At 35.5% G+C, this 20,449-nt stretch overlaps 1 protein-coding gene across 5 annotated transcripts in view; it reads left to right on the top strand.

Annotated features, from left to right (window-relative positions):
* The window catches only part of DGKB (diacylglycerol kinase beta), a gene marked incomplete at both ends in the record, with an annotated part of 589,868 nt that overhangs the window by 58,225 nt on the left and 511,194 nt on the right, over positions 1-20,449 (top strand). For 4 of the 5 annotated variants that reach the window (XM_084230110.1, XM_084230108.1, XM_084230109.1 and 1 more), the window contains one exon: positions 19,521-19,597. In XM_084230110.1, coding sequence (XP_084086236.1) covers positions 19,521-19,597 — 77 coding nt within the window. Of the gene's footprint in view, positions 1-19,520; positions 19,598-20,449 lie in introns of those variants that run through there. The other variant, XM_084230111.1, reaches the window with a different exon arrangement.

Here is a 20,449-nt window from a genome sequence, read left to right as displayed (position 1 = left end):
CGGTTGAGTGCAGCACTGTGAAGCTGTCTGCAGCCTCTGCAGTGCGGGTTCGATCCTGGGCACCCTCAGAGATACCCACAAGGCATGGCAGATCTCTCCTGCCATGCCTGCTGCTCCCCTCAGTAGTATATTTCGTCAGTCTGCCTGTTCTGTTCCCTGCTCTGTCTCTGGTGAATCCTCTCACCCTCTCACACATCTGGCCTGTACTCTGGTTCTTTTATGCATAAATAAATAAATCTTTAAAAAAAATAGAGTGATCCTGACTTTAAACATAGAAATCACTTGTGTTTTAACAGGAAGGAACATGTAAAATGATGTCAATCTGGACAATGAGATCTCAGGCATACAAAGCAATCTGTGATGGGAGAAGACTTCGGCAAGGGAATAGAAAATTTGGAGAATTCTAGGACAATAACAAATTGCTTTTAAATCTCATAATTTTCAATACATTTGATGCCAATTTCATTGAGTTGTCCATCTGTCTATTAATTTGGACTTTCTTAGAAAAATCAAAGAATTTGAAAGAGACTGTTGCATATGACTATCGAGACTGAAAAAGGATGAGAGATACTCATTTATAATCTGGTTAAGATTTACAAGGGACTCAATTGTACTGTGACGGAGAAATTAGACTTTTAGTGCTGAAATTAATGTTGTATATACACAAGTTGATCTTTAATGATGTGTGCCTGAAACATATAATGATATAATGCAGTTTATTTCAATTTAAAAAAGAAAAAAATTAACAACAAAAAATAGAAGTAACATTTGCATAGGTTAATGGTTCAAAAAGTCTTTATCTAATAACCTTTTTCAGAGCAACATTCAAGCAAAACCAATATCCTAGAGCAAAACAACTGTGATAGTAAGACCCTGGGCACTTCCATACTGCCATTTCTTGGCTTTTCTCTAATTCCTGATTGAAAGTGGTACAAATAGGAAATATTTTAGAATCTTCTCTACAGTTATGTATGTGCTTGGACAGTGTGCCCTGGGCAAAACTCTTGTTAGGTAATATTTGAAATTTAGTTTAATTTCTTAGCATTCTCTTTATTTATATGACTTTTCTCCAGAGCAATATTAACTTTGGAAGGCATACTTTTTTTTTTTTTTTAAGGTATATAATTTTTTTTTTTTAGAGGCATGTTTATTTATTTATTTATTTGTTTGTTTGTTTTGTTTATACATGCACTGGGTACAGTCAGAAGCGCGGGAGGGTGAAAGAATTCACCAGAGCCAGAGTAGGGAGCAGAGCAGGCAGAAGGACTGAAGTACACTGCTGAGGGGAGCAGCGGGCGGCAGGAGAAGTCTGCGCGCCATGTGGGACCCTCCTCCGGTGGCCGGGGAGCAGCCGGGGATCGAACCGGCGCCGCAGAGGCCGCGGGCAGCTTCGCAACCCAGCGCTCAACCGCTGCGCCACCGGGGAGGCCCTGGAAGGCATACTTTCATAGTCTTCCTCAAGCTCTGCCTATCATCAGAACACTAAGAGGATTCCCCTTGGTTGTAAATCTTTTCTGCCCATTCAGAATAGATTATCAACTTGTCCTTATCCTCCTCCCAGAGTAGATGAACAAAACTCACAGTAATGTAGGATAAGAGCCAAAACAAGGTGCTGACCATCACATGTTCTATTATAGTAACGCTAGTCAAGTACAAAAGTTATGCTGTCAGGAAAATGAGTTTATTCTCTTGGTATTTTATTTTTCCTTGTGCAGTGGATGCTACAAAAAATAAACTTGTGAGACAATCTAGATTCATGAAAATATCTAAATATACCTTTGTCATAAGTTTGTGTAGGTTGCAGTGCAAAAACAAAACTTCCCAGGCCTCCCCTGGTGGTGCAGCAATTGAGCGCTGGGCTGTGAGGCTGTCCGCAGCCTCTGCAGTGCTGGTTGGATCCCCGGCCACTGGTAAGGGTCCCACATGGCACGCAGTCCTCTCCTGCTGTGCCCGCTGCTCCCCTCAGCAGTGTATTTCGTCAGTCTGCCTGTTCTGTTCCCTGCTCTGGCTCTGGTGAGTTCTCTCACCCTCCCATGCTTCTGACTGTACCCAGTGCTTGTATAAATAAATAAATAAATAAATCTTTAAAAAAAAAAAAAAAACAACAAAACTTCCCGCAGATATTAGTTAGCATTCACTTTATTTATGATTTATTTACAACTTTTGGTGATCTCCTTATTTGTCCACTGCAAAGCCCTTGCATACTTTTTCCCAAATTTTTCTGCAGTAGAGATAGTTTGATTATGTGTGTCTCCACACTTCATTGCCAACTATTTCATGTTCTTTATTATAAGCCTGAGATTGGGAACACTTATTTAAAGCAGCAGTATTGTGGACCATACTGTTTTGGCTTATTTGGATACGTGGATCTCCTTGGTCAAAAATCTAATGCTGTTTTTGGCTTTGCTCACTCTTGTGGTCCCTTTTTCATTATCTCCTTTTTCTTCAGTTATCTTGTCTGAATTCACTGACTATATACACCCACTTCTACTTAAAAATTATAATTTTTGCATTTCTTGTTATTTGCATCTAATCCGTTATTGAAAATTTGTTGACTATTTTAATAATAGGGGTCTATGTGCCATTTTTCCTTAAAAAAAATTCTCATTCTCTGAAAACACCCAGTCAAAATATCCCAAGTAATAAATACCGAAACACTTCTAAAACTCACGAGCGACTTTTGCATAATGTAAAGCATTAAACCTAGTTTAACACCTTATTATTTAGCACATTATGAGTTTACTAGTGCATATGTATGCAGTACATGATGATACTACCACATAAGGTGTTAGATATTAATTTCCTCTTCCTTATAAGTGGAAACTTGAAGAATGAACAGTTTGTCCAAGATACAGGGAATAGAAATAACCCTTAATAGAACAAAAACAATAAACATCAGGTAGTTTTAAAAAGAAACCATTGAAGACTTCCTGATCGAAGTTTCATAAAGGTGCAAAAAAAGGTGGAAAGTAGAGCTTGCTGGAGGGGCAGGAGGAGCAGGAGGGCTGTGGAGAAGGGGAAAGAGAGCAGCACAGAAATGCATGAGATTTGGTCATGTCCAACTACAGAAAATCAGGTGCAATTTTCTGCTGTTGGCTTCTGACACTTGAAATGAATAGCTTAAGGCTATCAACTGATGCCATAAACAACGAGAAGCCTAAAACTCAAAATTTGCCCATTTCCATTTACTTTGTGTAATGTAACTTGTTGTAGTAAGAGAATATGTGATACTCATATTTGTGTCATTATTCATACACTTGAAAATTTAATTTTATCTGCATGATGTAAAATTTAAAGGCTTATGTGATATGTTTGCATTTTTTCTTATACAAGTGACACCCATAGTTGAGTAAATTCTTTCCCATAATTCTTTACTGTTACCGACCAGCCTTGCTTCAATAATTTCATTGTCCACAGTTATAAATGTCTCCTCTGTACTAGTCCTAAGGTGCCAGTTTAGTTGGTTCTTCTCATAAAAATTTTGGAAATGTAGCCAACTCTAGGTAACAGTTTCCTTTATTCATACTTCATTTATTGTCAGGCATGAGATCCATTTTGTTTCCCAACTGATCAGTTTGAGTGCCTTCTTGCTATTAGGACAATTTAATTCATCTCTCATTAGAGCAAAGTCATCTGCATTAGCACCCCACTCCAAACTCTGTATCATCAATGCCATGAAATTTTCCTCCAAGTTTGCCTTCGGCAGTGGAAATGGGAGACATGAAGATCACTCTATACTATCTCATAATCAACAGTTTTAAAGGATACACTCTGGAGCATCTGAAGATGCACAGAAATGTCCTAGAGAGGTCAAAATATTCCTTCTCAAATTCTTCTTGAAATTTTGATGAATAATAGCAGAGTATTTCACCTTAGTGTGGGCTGCTTTCTCATACTTTGGCCATGGACCTTTACGTTTATTGAAGTATTGATGCTGAGGCTGTGCTCTCCCTGTTGTGTTTCCAGGCAGTGACCAAGTACAGTGGTGTGGTAAAGGGCAGTGTTTGCCCAGGAGCTGCTCACTGGCCTGGTGGAGACTTTCTTAGAGCAGTACCATGTCTGAGATTTTGTTACCTCATCTCCTTTCTTCTCTTCCCCTCTCATAGCTAGTAGGACTGAAGGACCTCATTGCCTATATCTACTTCTTCTCCTCACTCCCCTTCACAGACTCTGCTTTACTGCCTTGTATTATTTCTCAGAGGGCCTGAAATAACATATTATTGAGCAAAAAATAAACTTTACAAAATTCAATGATTCAGAGCAAATGCATCAATAAAAGTTTTGGTTGATGGGCCTTTCCTGGTGGCGCAGCGGTTGAGCGCTGGGCTGCTGCGAGGCTGCCTGCAGCCTCTGCAGCACTGGTTCAATCCCCGGCTGCGGGCGAGGGTCCCACATGGTGCGACAGACCTCTCCTGCTGTACCTGCTGCTCCCCTCAGCAGTGTACTTCGTCAGTCTGCCTGTTCTGCTCCCCACTCTGTCTCTGGTGAATTCTCTCACCCCCCTGTGCTTGTGACTGTACCCAGTGCTTGTATAAATAAATAAGTAAATCTTTAAAAAAAAAAGTTTTGGTTGAACATCACCTATAATTTTTTTCCCTAAACCTATGTGTTGTGGGTTAAGTGGTACCCATATTCCCAAATAAACATCCAAGTTTTAGCCCCTGAATCTTATGAAAGTAAATTCATTTAGAAAAAGAGTCTTTGAATGATAATTAAGTTAAAGATCTCAAGATGAGGTCCAAGTCCAATGACCACCATCTGAATAAAAGACAGAGTTAAACATAAACACGGGGCAGAAGGTCATGTGTTGATAGGAGTAGAGACTGGTGTGTTGGGTTGATAATGCAAGGATTGTCAAGGATTTCCAAAAGGTAAGAGAGAGGCATGAAACAAATTCTTCCTCAGAGCTCTGGAAGGGATCCACTCCAAGGATATTTTGATTTCAAATCTCTGGCCTCAAGAACCATGAGAATGAATTTCTATTTTTTTCCCACCAGTTTTATTATAATTTTTTACAGCAGCCCTAAGAAAATAATTAGCAGTGTTCCTTTCCCTTTGGCAGCTTTTGAATTCTGGCTGTTTTTCCTTCACGATTGAGAATTTTGTCTATAATAGAAGCACATTGCTCAGTGGATCCCTGAAATACTCTGGGGGGAAATTCACTGGGGGACTGCTACAGCCTCACTCATTAGAAACTTCTCCTCCCTTATGTTTAAGTTGTGCAATGTTGCATGCTACTTAATTCTTTCCAACCAACTCAGGCTTGTTTTGTAACTAAACCCCTTCACAAAATCATTATCCTATCCATTTCCTTCTTTTTTAGATCTTCAAACATATTAAAAAAATGTGGGACTAGCTTTGATCCTATTGGGTGAATGGCTGACATACAGCCGAGGTATATCAGAAATAGCTTCAGTCAGAATAATCTTCACATTTAGCTAGCATTTTAGCAGGTTTTTTTTTTAAAGATTTATTTATGCATATAAGAATTGGGGTATAGGCCAGAGGTATGGGGAGTGAGAGGATTCACCAGAGACAGAGTGGGGAACAGAACAGGCAGATTGGCTGAAATACACTGCTGAGGGGAGCAGTGGGCAAGATAGGAGAGGTCTGCCGCGCCAAGTGGATCACCTCCCTGGCCAAGCATCAAACTCTTGCTGCAATGGCTGTGGATAGTCATCGTGCTACATCTTAACCCTTTGTGCCAGCAGGGAGGCCCAGTAGATTTTTGTTTGATAGCAAATTATGACAAAGTTTGTTGGAAGTTGTTAGAGCTAATATTCCAGTGTAAGAACGTAGATTGTAAGAAATACCATTCTAGAGGGCGAATCTATAGATCATCTAAGAGTCAAATCTGGAGGCAATCTCAGTTGCCTCTAATTCCATGTGTAATCAGAGCCCTCCTTTTCACATTAAAGCATTCACAGCCTCCAGAGAATGGTAAAAATGAGTAGATACATAAGGCCAGTGGACAAATATGGCACATTTCCCTAGCACTGTTTTGAATATTTTGGAGTTTTATGTTCTTTAAAATATGTATGCCAGCAAAATAAATAGACTGTGTGTTTTCCAGATCACCCAATATTGTGTTTGTTGATCAATGTACAGAGTTAAAAAATTTTTATCATCAAAAACTAATTGGAAATTTTGGTAATTTTGTATTGCCTTAAAGCAGCTTATTATGAGTGTTGTGACTAGAGAATGTACTATTGTTGCCAGAATGTCTGGTTTCTCAGTAAGTGGTTTGCAACCCACATAAGAACTTAAAAAAAATAAGTGTTCTCTTTGGAACTAGTGTGGGTTTATAAATTTTTAATAATGTACAGATTCAAAATTATAGCCCATAGTTGCATTTCATTAAATATTATGATTGAAATATATGAAGAGACTGAAGTTCATTCTGTTGCCCATAAAGTAAACTTCCATAATAAAAAATTAAAATTGATAATTTAAATATAACTTTTAGTAGAAAACATTGTTCATTATAGCCTGCTGTTGGCTCAAAAAGGAAATTTTCTATGGATACCTTGGTGGTAGGTGTGGTGTGGTGATGTACATCTGAAGAGGTGTAATCCTATATGTGTTATGTAACAAAATCATATGTTATGTTACCTTAGTTCAAAAAAATTAAAAAGTAAGCTTAAAAAATCTAGTGAAAATGAAAAAAGAAATGAAGACAATTGAGAATAATCTGAAATAAAGATATAAAAAATATTCTTAGAGCTCAGTGTAAATCTGACAACATAGGTAAGGATAAGAATTCCCAGTTAATTAATATGTTACTATGTTCCAGTTACTAATCCCCACACAAACACAAGAAAGATTATTATTACCCCCACTTGCAAATAGCTATAATAGAATTACAAAAAGTGATTGGTAGTTAAACAGTTAAACATCACTATATTTTAATTAAAAAAAAAAGATCTTTCTGGGAAAAATATAATGACTGCAACTTGTAAAACCTTTCCTCAACAAATCTAATAAATGACTAAAAAAATCACTTTAAAGAGAAAAATAATACAGAGAATAAACGAACAGATTTTAAGCCTGCCAGGTGGGAAAAAATAGGTAACTTCATTACAATAATTTTGGAAGTATCATCAAGGAGAGCGGCGCAGGAGAATCATCTCAGTGTTATCATTCAACCTGTCCAGAATGAGTGAGGTGAGTGTGTGCTGGGACAGTAGTTGTTCATTGGTCAGAAAAAAGAGGAGCAGGGGCAGCCGAATGGGAATGTCAGGCTTAGGATATCTCGCTGCAGAAACAACATCCATCGCTAATAATGATGGCGCCGCATAGAGTTGAACTGTGAGGACTTTCTAGTTAATCATTCTCCACCCAAGGAAAAAGTCTGAAAATACAGTTATTAGCAAGAGCTAAATCTATCCAGGCATGATCAATTGATCAGCAGTGCAAAGAGGGAAAAAAAGAAGGATGTGGAGAAAAAAGATACAAGGGGCGCTGAAGTACTGTTAACAAACATGAGAAGCATGACTAGAAAACTAGAATTACAAATTTCTCTTTTCCTCCATGTCCACCTGCCGCTTGGTACAAGTCCAGGGCAGAGAGGCGGGTGTGGCTGCTTCTTCATTTGTCTGCTCCGCATGCCTCCCTCTGGTGTGGCCCTTTGTGGAAACAGACCAATGTCACTTACAATCATGCCATAAATGTATCTTTGATTTTACACAAATTGTGGTCAATGTTAACTAATAAAGCACATTAAAGGTTTTTCTTTTTAATTATTGGGGGAGAAAATTCTCTTTTCCAAATCCCCTTATGGCTGGTACAAAGGCAGGAGAGAACTGTGCAAAGCTCTGAAAACTACAATAATCACTAGACATGATATAGACACGATTCTAGTGACTTTCCCTTTTTTTGCATTTATTTCCAATTCATTTTTATCAGCATGCTGTTTTCTTCGCTCTTAAAAAAAAAATCTACTATGTCCATTTCCTGAAGTCCTAATACTGTTCAAATCCTTGGCTTCCATTTCACCAAATCTTTTCAATTGAGTGCCCTATATTTGCTGCCAATCATTTCTCCTATCTTATTTTCTCTTAACTCATTCTGATTGGACTTTTGTCCCAGCCACTAACCTGAAATAACTCTTGACAGGGACACAAATAATTTACTTCTTGCTAAACCCAATAATCAGTTTCTCCTCATCCTGCTTAGCATTATGTCACACTTTGCTGTCGTGTCATATTGCTTCTGTTTTCCTTTTGCCTTGTCACTAAATACATTAAGAAGTGTCCTTGAGATGTCTCCTTTATTTCTGACATGTGAGGTTCAGAGTGATCCAGGTTGCAGTCCTTGGTGTATTCACTATTTGTCTTCATTCTCATATAATATCCAGTTGCATGGCTTTAAATATCATTTATAAACAAATAACAATAAAATTTACATCCTCAGCCCAGACCCTCTCCTAAATTCCATGGACATCTATAGCTTCTTAATATCTACACTTGGATGTGTAAAATATTTGTCAAACATAAAATGCCTCAAAGTAAAATTGAAAGCTCTGCATCCTGCCCTTGTCCCATGTGCTGTATTTCCATCCCCTGTGTCTTCTTCCCTCCAGTTGCTCAAAAAGAAAACTTTAGGGTCATTCTTATTTCTTCCCTTTCATAACCCAGATCCAGCCCATCAGGAAATCCTTTTATATCTACTTTGAGGATGATTCATTTTTCTCCCCCATTCCTAACACCTTCACACAAAAGCATCACATCTATCGACTGAATTAATGTAATAAATCCTGATTTTAATTTTCCTGATTTTGCCCTTGTGTTCTATAGTCTATTTTCAAAAAATATAGAGCACTCCTTTTAAGAATAGTGGGAAATTCATAGGAACTTACAAAAAGCTGTGCAAGTGGTTCCCAAGTGCCAGTTTCCCCAGTGGAGACAACTTGTGTAACTACAGCTGGCCAAATACTTTCAAAACCAGAAAATAGGCATTGGTGTAATCCATAGAACTTGTTCAGATTTTATCAGTTTTATAAAAATAGAGTCCTGCTTTTATTTATTTTTTCCATTTGTGTATTATTTTAAAATTGTAATAGCTTTATTTAGTTAATATTGGTTCACATTGTTGTTTACATCAGATTCAGAGATTTGTCCTAATGTCACCTTTCCACAGAGGTTCACACCTTGTTCTTTAAAATTACCAACATGGAGGGTATGGAACCCATACACTTAAATAAATGTCAAAATACAACCTCAATATTAAAATTAAAAATCATATATAATAAAATCATAAATGATATTCTGTAAATGGATATCTCCCTCACTTTGGACTTTTTCCCCCATAATAATTAAAATCATTTAGTAAACTACCTTTATCATATTTATTTTCTACATTCCTGCACTGGACTACATGCTGTATAAGCACATATAGTTCGTTTTGTGAAATGCTGTTTTCTAAGTACTTAGAACAATACTTGCTCTAAACTCAACATATAGTGGACTGTGGGTGTTTTGGTGGTAGATCCAGTGTGGTAACACCACCTGAAGGAAGAGATCCTCTACCTTTAACATACAAACAATGGTGTAAATCAATGTGACTTCTATTAAAAAAAATGAGTAGTCATAACAGGGAGCTTTTTTTTTCTAATCTCTCTTTTCATCAGACATCTAGTCATACTCCCTAAAGTATTTGAAATTCCATGTTGATAATTCACTCATTACTGTTCATGAGAGTCAAATATTAGCCTCTCTTCCTAACTTACTTTTATCATGTTATGTGGGGTGTTTGCAATAAAAATGGTGGGAGTGTTTACAATGTTTAAAGAAGCAAATACTACAAGTTACTCTATTGCACCCTCAGCACTTGTCAGTTCTACACCTGTCAATTTAGTCAATGATGACAATTCTTAATTAAAATTATGTCTTTAGTATAAATTTTTAATTATAGATGAGTGAAATGCAGTATTTTCTAATGAATTTTCTGCACAGTAAAATCTATATAAAAAGTGAATTATTTCACAGGCTCCTAGGATAGTGCCTGGAACTGGCATCGTTTTGCTGACCAAATTATCAGAGAGTTTGTCTATCCAGAGTCACTCTTCAAAAATATTGTCCAACACATTGCATACATCAGCAAACTAAATGTAGATAAATGAAGAAGGAAAAATATACTAAATGCACAAAGGTGTTCTAAGGACTGGTAGTTTAAGAAGATAGTCAGCAAATGTATAGCAAAAGGAGAAAGGAAATTTTCTTTATGATCTCACATGAACAGCTATTCTGCAATTAAAGCATTTTCTTTCCCCATATAGTTATTAAGTGTGTAGTATGGGTTTCTTGAAGATATTTTGTCCATCAACTATTTTGTTAGCAATAATCCCAATAGCTTAGCAGGAAAATATATAGAGAAAACTTGCTTCAGAACAGTTTAAGAGGTTTATTTTTACAAACCCATCCTAGTATAGCTGCATCATTAGAATATTCTTCATAGGATGTTTTTAAAAATCCAGGTGTATAGATTTCAATTAGCATATAAACTGCTACAACGTGACTTATTATTTTTAACAAGTTTCATTTTTTTCAACATCTTTGCATTTTTATTATAATTCTCATACAAGTAGATATGAAATTCTGTCTCTTGGTGACAAGTTCTCCAAAAGACTTATTCTATGGTTCTGGAGGTGTTTCTTTTCTGCTGCTGACTACAATTTAATTAGAACATCTTTTATATCAACTGGAGATTTGTATTAATAGCAATATCCATTTCTGGAGCTTCTGGATTTCCAAAATACTATTTTTGCTATTGTGATCTGAGATGAGGGTAAATACATTTTTAAAGAAAGTGTCCTGGGCCTCCCCTGGTGGCGCAGTGGTTGAGCACTGAGCTGCAAAGCTGCCCGCAGCCTCTGCAGCGCCGGTTCAATTCCCAGCCGCCAGCCAGGGTCCCACATGGTGCACAGACCTCTCCTGCCGCCTCCTGCTCCCCTCAGCAGTGTATTTTGTTGGTCTGCCTGTTCTGTCCCCTGCTCTGGCTCTGGTGAATTCTCTCACCCTCCCACGCTTCTAACTGTACCCAGTGCTTGTATAAATAAATAAATAAATAAACAAACAAACAAATAAATAAATAAATATTTTTTTAAAAAAAGAAAATGTCCTAATAAATTTGTTTCGTTACTCGAAGCCCCTTGTGCAACACCCAGCCATAGGTAGGAAAATGTAGCAAGAAATTATTTGCTGATTAACTCTAATTTCTTTGTGCATCTCTTTAGGGATGAGAACAGTGACTCATTCGCCCTTAGCTACATATAAGAATTACCTGAAGAGCTTTTTAAAAAATTCCCATGCTAGTTCTAACCCAGGCCAACTCAACCATGCTAGTTCAGACCCAGGCATCAGTATATTTTGAAAGTTACCCAGGGGATCCTAAGCTGGATCCAGGTTTGTATGTCATTGAATGAGAGACAAAATTGTTGGGTTTAGAAAAAGATATAAGCTCTTTTGCCAATTTTAAGTCCTATATATGTAAGGGAAACTATAATTATCAAATTTAACCATGGACCAAATATTAACATGTTATATGCATATTAATGTTAGTTCAGTATTTCAATTAGATTATTCTTCTCTCTAAACAGTCAAAGCCACACAGCTCATCTTCTCCAGGTTTAAAACAGCCATTGCAAAGGTGCTTCTGACAGGAGACAGCAAAAGTTTCTGGACATGAATATTCTTTGTGATAAGTAGAAAATGCTGTGTGGGTGAGCCTAGGTTTTGATGAAACTTTTGAAAGCACTGAATTGAGAAAAGCAAAAGATGACTTTTCTGTGAAACCATTTAACATTCAAGACATAGTCAGGCACTCTCACCTTACTAAGAGCTTTTACACAACATCGTCACTGAAATAGGAGCCATGTGCTGTCTACACTGGCAAATAAGGAGCCAGAATATGAACCTGTAGTCAGGTCCTAAAACTTATTACTTATAAAAATGACAAATAATTTAATAAGTTGCATAGTCTTTATGTTAATAGTGAAGTATGGTAATCTTTTGACAGCAGCAATGACCACTATTTGGATGGTAAAACTCTTAATGTACCTACTAAAAATATACTCATTTTAGAACAAACATGAACAAGTTTTGTCATAATGTGAGACATAATGAGAATGTGTTATTTGAAGGCTTTTTTTTTACTTCTATTCAATAGTCTTGTCTATATCCTTTTCCTTTATAATGTAGCATAAATAAATTTATTATTATTTAAGATGCATTCTTATAATACTATATGAAATACATGTTATGTACAAAAATAACATATATTTTAAAGTTTTCATAAAGTTGTATATTTTAATAATATATGCATATATTCCAATATTTACTGATTCTATTATGAAACCCAAACATAATCCTGAATAAAAAAATTAATGCAGTGTAACATTTTTTTTAACACTAGATTTTTTTTTCAAAGTTTTATTTTTATTTATACAACAACTAGGGTACAGGCCAGATCCACAGGAGGGTGAGAGACAGAACAAAGAGACAGAGACAGAGACAGAGACAGAACAAAGGCACTACTGAGGGGAGCAGCGGGTGAGACAGGAGAGGTCTGTCTCGCCATGTGGGATTCTCCCTGGCTGGCTGGGAATTGAACCGGCACTGCGGAGGCTGCGGTCAGCTTCACAGCACCACGCTCAACCAGCTGCGCCACCGGGGAGGCCCAGCGTAACATTTTAATTTGAAAATATTCATATGACAGACATTTTTCTAAAGAAGACATGCGGATGGCCAGCAGGCACATGTAAAAATGTTCAGCATCAATTATTATCATAGAAATGCAAATGAAAACCACAAGGAGATAACACCTTACTCCTGTGAGAATGGCCTTTATATATAAACAAACCAGAAACAACAAATGTTGGTGAAGATTTTGAGGAAAGGAACCTACACACACTGTTGTGAAATCTGGACTGGCCCAGAGTTGATGGAAAGTAGTATGAAATTTCCTCAAAATGTTAAAAATAGACCTACCATATGATCCAGCAATTCCACTGCTAGGTATCTACCCAAAAAATACAAAAGCAGTATTTCAAAGGGATATAGCACTCTTTTGTTCATTGCAGCACTTGTTACAATAGCCAAGCTGCATTCAAAAGGTGATACACACACACACACACACACACACACACACACATATATATATATATATAGGTGATACACACATATCTATATCTATATATATATAGGTGTGTGTGTGTGTGTGTGTGTACACTCACAGGGGAATACTACTAGAAATCTTGCCATTTGCCATTTGTGACAACATACATGAAATTGGAGGGAATTACGCTAAATGAAATAAGGCAGAAGGAGAATGACAAGTTCTGGATTATTTCACTCATGTGGGATATAGAGAAAACAAACAGTCAACAACAACAAAAAACACAACACAAAGGAACTGACAAAACTAGACCAAAATAAACCTTTGCCTTACAACTGCAAAACCGAGGCTACTAGATGGGCAGGGGAGGTGAGGTTGGGAACAAAAATGGGAAGGAGACCAATGGTCTGTGCTAAAGGACTGTGGGTGTTTGGATAGTGGAGATGGGGTGATAACATACATCTAGGAGATGAGAACCTATTCCCCTGCATCATATGAAGAGGTATAAATTCATGTCACCTCAATAAAGGGAAAATAGTAATAAAAATGTCTGTACGGCTTTTAATTTTTTGTATATTTCTTGTATTTATAAAACATAGTCTACATCTGAGTTTAAGTTGGTAATAAGGAAATTGAATATTGCCTGAACTAATTTAACAGAAGTAATGAACTTCAAATTAGATGCCTTGGCTATAATGGGAATTTGTACCCCCAAAAAAATAAAAGGAAAGAGAACAGATTTGGGTTATATGCAAGAGTTTGGATCACTGCTTGAGCCCTTCCTTAGTTGTGTGATTGGGAATAAGTAATGGTTATATTAACCTTGTTTTCTTGTGGCAAGTGCAATGAACGTTTGATAAAACTATAAGGTATTTGTGAGTTCTAGATGAGATAACATAAAACTCTGCAAAGTAACACTACACATAAAGCTTTTAATAATGTCACTAGCACTCAGTGAATGAATGAGGTAGAGAATCTAAGATCTATTGGGGGAAGTTTCAGGGAGGATAAGTTGCTATCTTCTAAAGTTGAAGGAGGTCTTCAGAGGTTTGGTTAACAAGGTGGCAAGTAACTCGGGTGTTATGCTTGAACTTTATTTGACATTGAAGAAAAAAAACCTCGTCAAACAGAACACCATGAGCAAAGGAAGATCTCTAACACCATGGGATATCTTGGGGATAAGATGACTGGATTTTGAATTAGAGGAGAAGAGGCTTAGAAAATAATTATTGGTAGGGAGATTTGGATCATATTTTTATACCCTTATGATGCCAAGAAGAGGATTTTGTGCTTCAATCCAAAATCAACAAGTATTTGTTGAACAATGAAGTTATGTTTGAAGTCATGTTTAGGATGGAACAAAGGAACAGGAATTCACTGGCAGCAGGTACTTTGCTAGATACAGTATTGCAAGGTCTGTATCATTATTCCAATTTTAAGTGTTAGAAATCTGAGATACAGAGAGGTTAAAAATATGCTCAGGAACAATCAGCCAAAAATTCTAAAGCCAGGACTCAAATCCAAATCTATCTGGCTTTAAATCTTTCCATTACTCCATGAAGCTTTTGTGATTAATCTGACAAGTGTGTATTGAGTATTTTGGAATAAAGAGGCAAAGAGTCAGTGAAATCACAAGGAAGCTCATTCAAGATGTGACATACACCTGAAGAAACATGAGGTAAACTAGAAGTGTTTCCTTTTTCATGTAGCATTTTTAAGGACCCATTAACATGATTCTTCTCTTTCCTAGACATGGCATAGTGCACTTTTTATTTTTCAGGATTTTGTTGATTTCAGGATTATGTAAAATGAATTAATATATTCCTTGAAAATCTTTTAAGAATTCAAAAAATATTTTCCTTGAAAATCTTGTAAAAATTCAGAACATTCCTAAATGTGCATTCCTAATATGTAGCTAGTTTAACTGTTATGGCATTAACCTACACACATGAGAGAATGCAGAGAGAGCAGGCACTTTAAGGGGCCTCAAGCCCTAGAATAGGTGCTAGAAGAGCAACCATAAAAGAATAATCTATGCTATCAGTCCTTATATACATTTTTTCTGTTTGTTCCAGCATATAACAAAGGTGTTTGCTGAAACAAAGGACACCTACTTTCAGGCTCAACACCACCTCGATGATGATGGATAAAACAACCTTAAGTGATCCCCTTCTCTCTGTTGTAGTTATTAATATTAAATTACATCATGATAAGAGATATGTTAGACAAAGGATAGTAATTGGTAGCAAATGTTGTTTTCCAAATCTGCTTTTTCACCTCCCCAAGCACCAATAACTCTGGAAGCATCCCTGTGTTTCAGAATTGCCCCAAGTTACTGCCCTCCTTTGCTTTCTAGGACAACCAATATCTTATGTTGAGAATCTGTCCTGATCTCTTATGCTAAGGACTAAAACAGCTGTTTGAACCTGGCCTCCCGGCACTTCACTGGCCAGTCTTCCAGGACACCAGACTTTTGTCCCATTGCAAATATGTATTAACTGTGAATCGATCTCCCAGCTCACAGCTGCCTGCTTCCTGGCTGCCTGCCTGGATTTCTCAGCATTGCTTAGCCCAGAATCTGTCACTGTGCTCTTTTACTTGACACTCCAATATTAACTGAAATATGACTGAGACTATGTCTTTCACTCACTTTCTGTCTGTTCATTCAGGTGTCACTCCCCTGGTGTCTATTACTAGAGGGAAGGTCAGTTCCAGTCATGTAACCTTTCTCCTCCCCACTATATCATTCGTTTTAGACAGATATGATCTAGAATTGACATAATCAAAAAGATAGGAATGTTTATAGTGATATGTAATAGGAACAAATCAGGGAAAGTAGCTGAATTTAAAAAGGAAAGGCTGTATTCTTCTATGAAGATAGGTAGATCACAGCATTAAGAATTTCACAATCTAGTACAGTTTGGGAATCGAAGCAGATATGTAGACAGTTCACATAAGTAAATTCTGTTTAAAGGTTATGGGGCCCAGTTAGGATATCTGAAAACCTCCTGGTGATTCATACAAAAATCTCCATTTACAGAAGACTGACTGTGTCAGGGAAACCTTCAGTCTTAGAAACTAGGCTCAAGAAAGGTTATCGAGACAGGTAGAACAGATAGCACTACAGTTTTAAAACTCGATTGTGAAGTGAGATTTGGATTGTGAGCTAAATTAAGATGTAAAGATATTAGAAGTGGAATTTGAGAACTGTAGAAGGAGTAAGTTGAGTTGATGATTCATTTGGATATGAAATAGAACTTCTTAAATTATCTCAGACCAAGATCATCATTGAGAAGACAGTCACAGATAAAGAGATTTTGACTTTTGTTTACTTATGTATTCCTAGTGGTGTTCTTAGTAGGAATATTTTGATAAAAATGATGCCCATTAAACCACTAAAAAAGTGATATGAATAATTTAAAGATCTGTTGTCTTTGGAGCATTTATAAATAATGGATTTTTTTCTTTACACTCATAGAAACGGAAATGTAAAACCCACCGTTAGGCAGTGTCTCTAAAGTTCTGAGAAAGTTCTATGTATAAGAAACCAAGCTGTCCCCCTTTAATTTAATCCATGTGATCCAAGATATAGTTAAAATAAACATAGTCCACTGGGGTATGTTATTCCAGAATTTATGTACCAATATGTGTGTATGTCTCTCTCGGGTCTGCATCTACTTTATAAACAAGAAAAAGCAAAAGATGTTCTCTTAACTTAGATATCAGCCACAAAAAAACAAATATTTGGAGTTAGGAATCAGCTTCATGGCTCTTTTTAATATAGAATCTGATCTCTGCGGTAGTGTAAGCTTTTGCCAAGGTATATGTTGAAGCAATTACTGTAATTTGTTGTAATTTTGGAATAGCTCTGATTAAATCAATCCTAATATTTGCAACTGTATTGTTTCAGCTTTGTAATAAACTTGAATGTTGTGCAAAAATAAAAATGTGCATTTTCTTCCCTAGGGCAACATATAGTCTAGCAAATGACAAAACATAACAAGTTAACTTTTATCACAGAATGGAAAGTGCCAGTAAAATATATACAGAAAAAGAAATACATATAAAACTGTACAGACTTTAAAAAATATATATTTTAACACACACACACACAGAGCCCAGAAAATTTTAACAAGAGACAAAACCCAATAAGACAAAAACCCAACAACAAAGACTTGAATAGACATTTCTCCACAGGTTATGTATAAATGACCAATACACACATGAAAAAATAATCAACATGATTAATTATTAGAAAGTGCATAATAAAATGCCAATCAAAAACTGTTTAATATTCACTAGGATGGCTGTCATTAAAAAGCTAGAAATAAATGTTGGCAAAGATGTGGAGAAATTGGAAACCTTATGTATTGCTTGTGGGGATGAAAATGGTACAGCTCTGTGAAAATGTGTTGGGCAGTCCCTCAAAATGTAAAACATAGATTGAACATATGGCCCAGCAAGTATTCTTTTAGTTATATATCTAAGAGAATTGAAACATGTATTTGCACAAAAACAGGCATACTCGAATATTTATAGCAGTGTTATTCATGGTGGCTAATACATGAAAGCAACTCAATCATTCATCTGCAGATTGAATTAATAGACAAAATGTGTTATATCCATAAAATGGAATATTTTGCAACTAAAAAAAGAAAAAGTACAGATACCTCGATCAATATACAGGCACTAGAAAATACTATTCTAAGCAAAAAAAAAAAAAAAAACAGGTAATATATGATAAAATTCCTCTGTTTATAAGATACATGCAGAATAGGGGAGTCCATAGACAGAGAAAATAGATTAGAAATAGTCAAAACCTACAGAGGAGGGTAAGGAACGAGTGTCTATTTAATACATTTTTTGGGGGGGCTGGGGTGATATAAAAGTTTTCAAATTAGACAGTGGTGATAGTTACACAGTATAGTGAATATACTAAAAAAGCCCACTGTAAACTTTTAAGTGATGATAGTGGTGAAAAATTTATCTTACGTGAATTTTATCACAATAAATAAATGCAGCCATATGCAGAAACCCTACCAAGTTTACAAAATATAGTAACAAAATTGCACATACCAAATGAAATTATAATTCACAAAATATAGGTATGACTCACTTGATGGGCATTTGTGAGTGAATTTTCAAAAGGGTGTTTTTCAAAAGCTGATTTTTTTTAGGTTTTTTTGGATGTGGAAACTATTCTGTGGTAGTTTAAATATACTGAGTTGCAGAAAACAGGAAGGATTGTATACATATGCTAGAAATCATCCTGATTTTAAGTTCATTTTACCACTGAGATTCAAGCCCGATTTACTATTTAGAGAACCTATCAATATTTTTTAGGTAGTGTTTTCCTCTAACTTAAATAAATTGGAATTCTGAGACTATCAGGTCAAAAATTGTATTTGATAACTATGAAGTGTTTGACAGAATTCATACATTTATATGAGTGTATCTATAATTGTTTATATAAGAATATTTATGATATTTCTTCTCATGACATTATTTTCCCTATCAATTTTCTTTAGTCATCATCATATTATGATGAAAGTCCTAAAAATTTTTTTTTTTTTTTTTTTTTTTTAGTCCTAAAAATTTTTAAAAACTTGAAAAATCTAGTTTAAAATATTTTTGGTAATGTATCTGAACTTGTTTTCTTAATTGAATTAAAGTAAATTTTAGTGTTGAGCTTTAGATATATTTAGTTAATTTTCTATAAAATTATCTGTAAAATACTAAAATCTATAGAGAACCTCTGAATCAACTCACCATTAAGGCTTAGTTGCACAACTTTTTTATTTATCCAACAGGGTTAAAGGAGTGAGATATATATAGATATAGATATAATATATATAATATATATTATATATCTGAGTATATATGTATATATCTGAGTGTATGTGTGTGTGTGTGTGTGTGTGTATATATATCTATAAAACAGTATAAATTTTAAAATTCAACAAAGAATGCTTATATTTCCTTTTTTAAATTAAGGTATATTGGTTTACAACTCTGTATATGGTTCATAATGTAGAATCTCACTCCTTCAATTATCTTTAATCTTTTTAAACTAGTCTGTTTCATTCATTTAGACATTATTTATCAATATAAAGAAAAAACATCTGGTACTATTTATTTATTTGCACAGTCATTCATATAACACATAGGCAATGGCCTTATTCTTGAGCAATACAAGCTTTTTTGGTTTATTTATTTTTTCCAAGTGTGAGTTAGCCAATTAGATAGTCTTTCAAAAATGGCAAAGACATTTTACATAATTATTTAAAAATTTAATATCTTTTGGTGTATATTTGTATATATTATTTATTAAGAAGACTTTGTTTCTGCAGTGGGTTCTATAACCACAGTACACATATATAAATATGTATGTTTTCTATTTCTTACAGATTCTACAAAGAAATTAAAGGATGTTCTTGAAGAATTCCATGGTAATGGTGTGCTTGCAAAGTATAATCCTGAAGGGGTAAAACTTCTCTTTTCTTCATATCAGTTTCATATACATATTTGTGGGGGATAGGGCCATTGTTTAATGAACGATTCTTGTAAATATATATATCATAAATCATAATCTCAACAAACTGCAATGCATAATGAAATTCTATTTTGGAAAATACAAAATGTTGTAGTAACTTTTCCATCCAAAAACTTTGCCCATGAAAGTCACATTGCTGTAGCGTATGCTTAAAGGAGTGCAGATCCTCTACCATGTAGTGTTAGTTTCCTTTTCTAGATGTCGGGAAACCAGTTTAGATAGAAAGGGAGAGAAAGTATATTTGACTCAACCTATCACCTACAAAATTTAACTTAAATGAACATTGGGGTAAGGCAGCGTGATTATTTTGGTGCCTTGACTAAAGAAATATTCTGGGATGGATTTAGCTTGTCTATCACTTTAAAGAGCTAGCTTGGACAAAAAGGGGAATTTCTTCCCCCTATTATGTATTTAACCTGTTACCAGTGAGCTGAAAAGTTCCTAAAATTCTTTCCTTATTAACAATTTCATGTCCAGTTGGTTGCTTTTAAACATTGTGCTTGAATTAATGCTTTCCCTTCCTAAGTCTTTGTTAAATGATCTTGTTTTGAGTAGAAATGAAGAGATGGTACAGTTTAAATGTTGTGAGTTCTTTTGCTTCAGCAAGTGGTGTTAGGGTTGTGTGAATTAAAACATACTGCTTGTTGCAAAGGACACTTTTGGTGCATGAATTCTTCTGAACATCTAGATAGATTTGTTTGCTGACTAAAATGTCATCTGCTTTTGGCTTATTATTGTTATTGTATTTTTGAATGTTTACAAGAGCACAGTTCTTGATTACCC

This window comes from Talpa europaea (assembly GCF_964194135.1).
Source record: "Talpa europaea genome assembly, chromosome: 3".
NCBI classification, from domain to species: domain Eukaryota; kingdom Metazoa; phylum Chordata; class Mammalia; order Eulipotyphla; family Talpidae; genus Talpa; species Talpa europaea.
Note: the sequence above shows the minus strand (reverse complement) of the source record. Positions and strands in the feature narration are given on the sequence as shown.